This window comes from Girardinichthys multiradiatus, chromosome 11 (assembly GCF_021462225.1).
Source record: "Girardinichthys multiradiatus isolate DD_20200921_A chromosome 11, DD_fGirMul_XY1, whole genome shotgun sequence".
In the NCBI taxonomy this organism is placed as follows: Eukaryota; Metazoa; Chordata; class Actinopteri; order Cyprinodontiformes; family Goodeidae; genus Girardinichthys; species Girardinichthys multiradiatus.
Window position 1 is genome coordinate 27,297,846 of NC_061804.1, and position 9,999 is coordinate 27,307,844.

General features: G+C 39.9%; 1 protein-coding gene across 1 annotated transcript; it reads right to left on the reverse strand.

Annotated features, from left to right (window-relative positions):
* Positions 1-53: 53 nt before the first annotated feature.
* Positions 54-9,354, reverse strand: si:ch211-283g2.1 (sodium- and chloride-dependent GABA transporter ine). The gene is made up of 13 exons (XM_047379326.1): positions 7,987-9,354; positions 7,510-7,644; positions 7,208-7,412; positions 4,459-4,591; positions 4,233-4,367; positions 4,029-4,132; positions 3,805-3,929; positions 3,495-3,607; positions 2,058-2,198; positions 1,877-1,976; positions 1,137-1,237; positions 857-1,024; positions 54-672 (listed from the first exon to the last, which is right to left on the reverse strand). Exons 1-13 carry the CDS (start codon positions 8,159-8,161, stop codon positions 544-546), a joined length of 1,764 nt encoding a protein of 587 aa, XP_047235282.1. The 5' UTR covers positions 8,162-9,354; the 3' UTR covers positions 54-543.
* Between the last annotated feature and the right edge of the window lie 645 nt (positions 9,355-9,999).

Genomic DNA, 9,999 nt, shown 5'->3' on the forward strand with positions numbered 1-9,999 from the left:
TAATGTGTGGTTTTTAGATAATCTGAGAAAAAATGCACTGAACTGGACCATGGTGACAGGTTTTGTTCTTTTATTATATGTTACATGACAGAGTTGCATGACCAATTAGCTTTATCTGCAGTTCCCTGTTGTATTTGACCTAATAAATAAGTCGCCAGCAATACGATCATGGTAGTTCTACCTTTTACTATAAATGTTAAACATGGTGCTTTAAAAATTGCCTGATCCCATGTGATGAACACATATCACCAAAAGATGGCACTCTTGTACAAGGTAAAGTCAATAAATAAGGCCAGAGAAATGGGTGTGTTCATAAAATACTGAAAATTAACAAGTAAATCAAAAAATTTAAATCACAGCAAACTAATGTTATACTCCTAATACAATTCCACAAACTGAATTACCCAGGTTGCAATAACTGGTTATTTTCATCTTTCATTCATCTGCAAGGCAGATATGCAAAAACAGATTCTTCCAATCATGTATATAAATTTGATAAAATGCTTCTGTTTAATGTCCTGAGCAGAGCAAAAACTAAATGTATCAGAAGTGTGTCTCAAATTGAGATTTTTCAGGTAGTTTGATGCTGGAGCTGATGACAGATACGGATGGTTCTCCAGCTCCTCCTTTAGTGTCATTCAGGGCGTATGGTTTGATCGACAGCTTCAGCTTCTGTAAAAGATATGCAGCAATAATTACCTTGCTTTTATGACACGCACACCACTGGTAAAGATTTGTGTAAACGCCTGAAGATTAATAGATTAATCTTTTATTGCAGTAGCATAATGTTACACCTTGCCAGTAAATATGGCTACCACTACATAAGGCTCTTAATGTCATAGGTGGTATAAATCACCTTCATGAGCGAGCCAGGTAGCACCCACAAAGTGTGAATGGCACCCAAAGGAATCCAGATGATGGAGGCCAGTGCAATGACCCAGCCAACACCCTGAGCCCAGGGAGGGAAGACGTAGTCCCCATAGCGAGCCGGTTTGAACTGGATGATGGAGAAAATCAGAATGACCTAGCACAAAGAGACAAGTTAAAAAAGAAAGAAAAGAATGAAACTCAGTTTCAGGAGAAAGTGTTTATTTTTTCTTAGCTTTTTTTTACAAAATATATGTCTGTAAACCTACAGTGATGAGCACAGGGTCAACTATGAGCCAGCATAACCTGAAGAAGATGTTTGGCTTTTTTCCAGTCATCTCTTTCACGTTGCTTGAAAGTCTCTTTACACCTGAGCAAAGAAAATAATATAATGAATGTCTTTATTGTTAGAAGTGAATGTGTATAAACTGAGAACCAACTCATGTTGAGTTTTAAAAAACTGTGCGTTCGTTCTTGTGAGGCAGACTGCCAGGTACTTCTCTGTGTCGAGGATTTAACGGAGCTCAGGGTATGGTTGCACAAGGACCCCCTCACTGTTCAACCCACTGTACACGCTAAGGTACACTTGATATCCCTAAGAGAAGGCCCCGTGCATATATGTTTTATGATGTGGATGATGTCAAATAAAAGTTCAATGATTGAATGAGGTGGAATCTGTGGATGAGACTGACTGATCTTACAGGAGGTGTAGAGTCAAGTCTGTGAGTCAGACCTCAGACCCTCCTTCCTAGAGATGAGGCATTACTGCTAAACTTAATCCCAGCTCGTCAGTTGGTTTTGTTCTTCAGATAAATGTTGATGTCAACAACTGTATCATATAAGGCTCAGAACCTGCGTCAGCCAAAGCATCTATCAATTTAGGTCACATTATGTGATACACAACCCAGCTGACTGCTGTGTTCACCTCCTAAACCAATATTTATCTCTTTGCAAGTATTAACACCCCGGCCCCCTTTTACAAGACAATTATTTCCATGTTAACACTCACCATAACTCCAACAGATGGCTAAAATCTCAAAAAAAGCAAGGAACATGATGGACACGATGGCAGTGTAATGGTCCATCAGCTGGAAGACATAGATTCCTACCTGAAAGCACACAAAACAGTTGAGGATCTCCTCTCTGGTCATCATTTGGATAAAAACAGTCTGATAAGTTATAATGTTCACCTGCATGACACATGGGATCCCTAACAGAAGGGACACACAACAGACTGCAAGAACAAACAGCTCCTTCCTCTTGAAAATTCTGATCAGATGTTGGTAGAATTCATCCAGCAAACTGGTCACCATCACCTCAACCATCGCAAACTGACACAAAACAAAGGACACATTGTGTCGTAATTCTGGATTTCCATGTGAAGCATCATCTAAAGTGTCCTGCATTTTGTCACATTATAACCACAAACGTTAATGTGTTTTGTTGAGCTTTTACGAGACAAACCAACACAAAGTGTGTAGTGACAGGAAATCTGTACATGCTTTTCAGATTTGTTTTTGAAATAAAAAACTGAAAAGTGGGAAGAGTGAAGAGTGCAACATACGGCCTTTAGAAATTCCCATAAATAAAAGGTGTCTATTTTAGTAACCTGATCTCAGTATAAGCCCAGCTGTTCTGTGAAGGCCTCTGAAGTTTGCTAGAGAACAAACAGCATCATGAAGACCAAGAGACACAGCAGGTAAGGGAGAAAGTTGTGGTGAAGTTTAAACCAGAGTTAGTTTATAAAATCAAATGCATAGTTCTCAGTTCAGTATCTCACAGAACTCTGCTCCATCCATTATGTGAAAGTGGAAAAAGTCTGGCACAACTCCAAACCTACCAAGACATGGTAGCACCTAAATTGGCAAGCCAGGCAAGGAGCTCTTTAATCAGATTTGCCACCAAGAGGCCATTAATAACTGGAGGAGCTGCAGTGATTCACAGGTGAGGTGGAAGACTCTGTTAAGACAACCTTTAGTCGCACACTCTACAAATTTGGCCTTTATGGAAGAAGGGAAAGCCATTAATGAAAGAAAGGCCATTTGCAGTTTGTCACAATTTAACAGCTAACACCTAGTTGTACTGGATGGTGCTGTGGTGGGTTGGAGCTCTCGAGCCACTTAATTTAATCTTACCAACATGGAAGACATGTCTCACACAGAATAAAAGGTAAAAATCCTCTGAAGTCCTTGACACAAGAGTACTAACCCTAAACACACAGCCAGAGTTACAATTGAATAATTTAGATCATAGCACATTCATGTGTTAGAATGGCCCAATAAAGTCCAAAACCAAATTAAATTGAGAATTCCATAAGTTTATTTTTATACAAATTTTCCATTTGGCTAGACTGAAGTTGAGCTGTATGCAAGAAACAATTAGCAGAAATGTCCAACACGTTCAAAGCTGGTAGAGACATTTCCCCCAAAAGACTTGCAGCTATATTCACAGAGAATAATGACTTAGGCCTGCATATCACCCCACTTTTCAAATTTTTAATGAAAACAAAATTCTAAAATGATGTATCATTTTCTTTCGCTTTGCGGATGTCATGTGACAAAATGTGAAATAGTTTCAGGGATTCATGAATACTTTTGCAAGGTACTGTAAATTTCCAGTTTCACTACCTCACTGTCCAGCCCTAGGCACAGCAGCATGAAGAAAAACAGGAAGGCCCAGAGCTGAGACACTGGCATGCTGGCAAAGGCTTGTGGGTAAACAATGAAAACTAATCCTGGACCTGGAAAAACCCAAAAAGATAAATGATTGCCCTTAACTTGAATTTCAAACATTTACTGATTTATGCTGATGTTTTAAAATAGTTTGATTCTGTTTAATCGCTGAAATTAAGGCATTTTCCTAAAAAATAAAAACCTAAAGTATTACAAACTCAACCCAGTTTAAATGTGTACTAAAACATCATTGGTGTAATCTTACCATCCACTGCCAGTTGGCTGACAGGAATGCCCTGCAGGTGAGACATATACCCAAAGGCAGAGAAGATGACGAAACCTGCCAGGATACTGGTTAAGGAGTTGGTGATGGATATGAACAGTGTGTCCCTGTGGAGTGGAGATGTTTCTCATCTTTCTTTCAAACAATTCTACCATTACTTTACAACAGATGCAACATCTTGAATAGGTGACTGTATGGCTTCTTACTTTAAAATGTTGTTGTTGAAGGAGTTGTAACTGGACATGGCCAGCAGGGAGCCAAAACCAATCCCAATGGAGTTGAAGATTTGAGCCGCAGCATTCACCCACACCTGCAAAACAGGCCACATCATCTGTTATAGTCAACTCCATCTGAAGTATTTTCTCCACCAACTGGAGCTCCAACTAGGCCTTGTGCTTTTTCAGTCCTACGTCCACGGAGCGCAGTTTGTCCCACTCAGGCACAATGAAGAAATCTATCCCATCCGATGCACCTGGAAGCTGCACGTTATTGATCAGGAGGGCGATGAGGATGACGTATGGGAACAGAGCAGTGAAGTACACCACCTGCAAGCACAGGATAAAGTACTATAAAACACTAACTGATAGCAGGTCTATTCCTTCATCTCCAGCTGCTGCTAGCTCTGCTTTAACCCACCTTGCCTGTTGACTTCACTCCTTTAAAGATGCAAAGATATATGAGGATCCAAGCCAGGATGAGGATAAGGAAAAGCTCCCATTGCAGTGTTCCTGTTTCCTCTACTCCACTAGTCTGGCCGAGCATCCTATATCTTCAGACGCAGGAAAATAAAAGTGGTTATTAACTTTGCAATTAATGACTTCCATCCTGTCATTTCTATATAGACTTTAATGTACTATTAAACCATCTATAGGCAGACGGCACAGGACAGTGCTACAACCACACATTGAAATTCATAGCTTCAGAAATTAAACATACAGTGCAGTTAGTACATTTGCACAAACGTATCATTGACATGACGAGGGTGTTGACCAAGAAGAAAAGCTCTTGCTCCAAAACCCACATCTACGTGGTCAAATGAAGTTTGAAGCGGCCAAAATGAACAAGCCAAATGCCTTCAGAAGAACAGATTCACGGTCAGATGAGGCAAAGATTGAGCTATTTCACCTCAACAAAGTAAAAAATATTTGGAGGGGATATGATAAGGCATCATGTTGTTGGTGGCAGCATCACCATGTGGGCCTGTTTCATTGTAAATAGTACAATGTAGGGGAAATAAAGGAGGACTGGGCACTAGCTCTTCAGCTTCCTCTTAAATCAACAGTTATGGCCATGTTTCCATAACCTGGTGTTTAACACTGTTATCATCAATGGTAGCCTGAAGTCCTCAGTGTAAGTTGAGGATGAGGCACTTTGCTTATTCTGCTGGCAAAGCTCTCAGTTTCACTTTTTTCTCCTGGAGCCAATAACAGGTCAACTTAGGCTCGTGTTTTGAATCATTATACTGTAACATTCAAGCACATCCCATGTGTAGCTTCTGGACTGATGACTGTAAGTTTTCCTCCTATATTTATCTCGCCCTCAGTTTAGACCAACCTCCCTTGGCATTTGTTGCTCACACATCCCCAGAACATCAGCCATCCACTTCCATGTTTCATATTAGGAATACGTTCCGTACTTTTCATAACAGCCCTTGTTGAATTCTCCTCAAATGTAACCTTTATGACCATAATGTTCAGTTTTGGTCTTACTCTAGTTACCTTTGCTGCAGATGTTTTGAGACTAGTCTGTGTGCTCTTTGGCGTCTCGGACAGCCGGCTGCTTTGTGGCACTGGTGTAGTAATGGTTTTCTTCTGGTAACTCAACCAAATGGCTAATTGTTTCTTCAGTGTGCATCTTTAAAGAGACAGTCTTGTTTTCCCAAAGACTGCTATAAGACAGTTGAAGTTATTTGTGGGATTTTTTTACATGCAGAGCAATGTTCCTGCCTGTTGTTGTTGACACATTTGTTGGGTCTTTCTGTCTGTGGTTTGGTTCTCATTTTTATTTTCTTGGTTACAGTGTGTGGACTCTGTTGACTGACATTCCCAATATTATTTGGACATTATTGAAATGCCGTGTAAATGTAGTGAACCCACTACTGTGGATCCTTTAATGATTATTTTGCTTTCCCTGGTTCTGAAACCAGCAACATCAGTGCATAGTGGAGGTAATGTACAGGGGTCTGTCAACAGCCCAGAAACTCACTGACTTATAATCCAACAGATTTCTTAGTCGCATTTAAACCCGTGTGAGTTTGTTATCAGACAAAAATCTCCAGTATATGTCAACTTTTGACCATGGTCATTTATCAGAATGTCAAAAGACCAAACTAAATTGTTTAATAATAAATAGCTTCACCCAGCCACTATGAGTAAAAAAAGGTTTTGAATTATCAATTACATTCTCTGAATAATAGTAAATAATAAATTCTGGCATGGTATGTAAACTTATGAGTTTGCGCGTGTCGTGTTGGAACAACGGGGTGTTCCAACAGGATAATGATCCCAAACACACATCCCTGGTAACTGGTTTTGAAATGGATAACCCTCATCTGTACTGTACATTTGTGGACCATAGTTATAATGGACCTGGGCGACCCACCAGTTTGATCCATCTGCACGGCTAACAGTGGGACAGTTTGTTTACATCAGAGCCTGAAGTCATGTTGAAAAGAAAGGCTGGCTCTCTCAGTCCATAATATAAAGAAATGAGGGACATTTGCAGAAGACGTTCTATCTCAAATTCTTAACCTTCTAAATCCTCATACATAGAGTAACCTCTGGCTAGTTCGCTCTGCATGGCAGCCTTTAAAAAAAGGCTGGTGTTTATGTTTACATAATATGTGAAGCCTTGTTTCTGAGAAACAGAGAGATACAGAAAGATCCTGGGAGGAATAAGGCAATGACTTGACATAAACAATGTCAGGTTTGTTAATATTGTCTCATTTGTAAGTGAGATACAAAGATCAGTGCCGGAAAACATGCTTTGCCCCAAATTCTGAATAGAAAAGCTGAAATATCTGAAAAATGTAAACAGTTTAGAAGTGAGTGCTGTTGGTGCTAAAGATTAAATAGGTTCAATGTTTCTCATACTTCCTTGAGACATTTTATCTTTTAGCTCCTTATCACTGGCCTTCACGTTAACTGATATCCTTCACATGACTCAGTTAACTTGTCTTTAATCAGCCTCTTATGTAATTTCAGACTTTCTCCCAATGATTTTTTTTTTCTATGTTCCTGACACATTTGCCTTAGTTTCAACTTATTCAATACTCTTGGGAGCGACCGGTTATTTAGTAATGCAGCTGAAAAGTAATCATTGGCAAGTTTGGCTTGATCATTATGGGGACCAGTGATGCCTCCTTCTGACATGTACTGAGACATACTTGAAGAACTCTTGGCTAGCTGTGGACGAGTAGCTGCTGTTGGTGGCGTGGTCCGTGCAGTTGGGCGTGTTCCAGGTGTTGTTGCAGCTCTGCCATGGAAGAAGTGACTGGAAGGAGTTGAAGAGGTAATACAAGGCCCAGGTGATGACGATGTTGTAGTAGGTGCACATGATGAAGGAGATGGCCACAGATGCCATGCCCACCCCTGAGTTCAGACAAAAAGCACTGTCATACGCAGTCAATTTTTTCAGTGTAGTCAGGTTTTTTTTACTAACTGAAGGGAAAAAAAGAGGGCAAAGTACCTTTTAAGAGTGGGCAAACAGTGGCCAGAGCATGAACAGGGCCTCTCCTTGTGTACTGGCCCACAGACAGCTCCATGTAGAGTAAAGGGATCCCCAAAACCACCAGCATGAGCAGATAGGGAACCAGAAAAGCACCTGGCAGTCAGTGATTGTGAGTAAACTCTTCAATCTTTAACTTTTGTGAAAGCCATCTTTAAAGTAACAGTCAGGTGAGATTTACCTCTATAAAATATCATATCTTTATTACTGTAAAGCAATCACCCTCGTCCAGGCAGCATTGAAGGTTTTAAATGAGTTCATAAAATATATTCTAGCACACACTGAGCTCATTTCAGGATCAACTAAAATAAGTTAACTGCAGGTGAAAACTCTCCAGATCCAAGTGTTTGGTTAAACTTTGGCCCTACTTTCAAGACTTCCAAGGTATAGAGAATGCAAAGAAAGTGTTAGGATTCTGTTTGCTGTCTGCTTTCTCACCTCCTCCGCTCCTGTAGCAGAGATAAGGGAACCTCCAAACGTTCCCCAGACCCACTGCACAGCCGATTCCTGCCAGGGTAAACTCTATTTGCCTGCTCCATGTTGGTCTGCTGGGCTGCTGATCCATGCCTTCCTCCTTGCTCATCACGGCAGCTTGTTTGGGCCCGAGCTCCATTGAGAACTTGATGGTGATTTAAGTGGCTCTGGGGTGATATATAACCTGCCTTTTTTATTATCCTTAATGATTAGCCTACCACAAACACTCCAGCATGTGGCACCTCCATGGGGGAAGACGTTGGTGAAAGTTAAGAACTTCCATGAAGCCATTAGTTTTATATTATTTAATCGCAAGCACTGATATTATGTAAAGAAATTAGGATTTATTTGTAATTCTGAAAATGTTTGTAGGCTGCTTTGCAGACATTCAGCCAGCATGTGAGCAGAACTAGATTTTGATTATTTTAACATGCCATATTATAGTTTAACCCTTTCATCCACAGATGGCAGTTATTCTAAAGCTGTTATTGTACAGTGACTCTGAAAAGTTTGAACACCCTGTTCCACAGCTCGATTCAGATTACTCCACAGATTTAGTTCTAAACTTGATCCAGGCCAAAACTCTTCCAATTTTTTTTATTTTGGTGAAGCCATTCTTTTGTTTATTTTTATGTTCGTGATTTCATCCACCTTAGCAGACAATCTAATTTATTTAATAGAAAGTTAACTCCAGAGCATGATGCTGCCTTTACCATATTTCACCGTGACCATGGTGTTCTTTGGTCATGTCCTATGTTGTATTTGTGGGCAAAAGTTCCAGTCTGGTTTCATAAGATCAAAACCCAATATTTGGGCATATTTTAGGCAGGCCTAGATGTTGTCTTTAAAAGAAATGAATTTTGTCTTTCAATCCCCATTGTGTCACGTAGACACAACCAGTACTGAACAGGAAGCTCTTACAATGTATCATTCAGCCTCCCTGAATGGCTTCCATCTAGTCTTTTTATGCTGTGGTTTATATATATATATATAATGCTGTGGACTTCTTGATACCCTTTGTCTTTGTGCACTTACATTGTTTAGTTCATTGGTAACTTCTCTGCAAATAAGAACTGGTTGGACCTCCCTTTTTAGCAAAAACTGCCATCAAGCATATTTCGAAATAACTGCTACTCAGTCTTTCACATCGCTAGGGACAAATTCTTTCCCCACTCTGTTTTGCTGACTTGTTTTAATCAGGCCACAGTCAAAGGTTTATGAGCATGAACACCCTGATAAGTCATGCAGTATCTTCAGGATTAGCAACTAGAGCACAGAATTCATGGTTCCGTCAATTATGGCAAGTCTTCCTGATCCTAACGCACCATGGCCACCCCAGAACATTGCACAACCACCACCAATTTGACTGTAGGTATGATGTTTACTTATGAAATGCTGTCATGTTTATAGTAAAATTGAAATTGGGTTCCAAAAAAGTGGTTGGTCATGTTAATCCATGATTTAACAGATTGGACAATTACCTTTTAACATAGGGACAAGTGATTTGGACCTGAAATCATCACTTGAAAACCGTGTTTTGGATCAACCCAGGCTATCTTTGTATGATATAAATACTTTTTCGCAGCAGTGAAATGAGGATGATGCTAGTGACAGGACTGATGAATGGCTCCCTGGAAAAGAAAGGATTGTAGTTTACTAGAAGTAGTAACGACAGAGCTAAGGATACTGAAGCTATTCAGCAGATGCTGAATATGTGAAGATGCTAAGGTAGCTGGAAAAAATACAGCAATGGGCAGTAGGAGCCTTGTTTGTATGTTCTTTCTTTGTACTGACATTTCTGTTCATAATTGTACATCACTAACTCCAGTGGTGACTATCATTTCAATTTTGTTTGTAATATACATAATGTATATTTCAAAGTGGGAAAGTAGAGGGTGGGGTTGTTGGATGTTGGGTATTTATGAGAAAAAAGCACATAGAGAGATGAGGCTGATAGACGTCAAGAACAAGTATTTA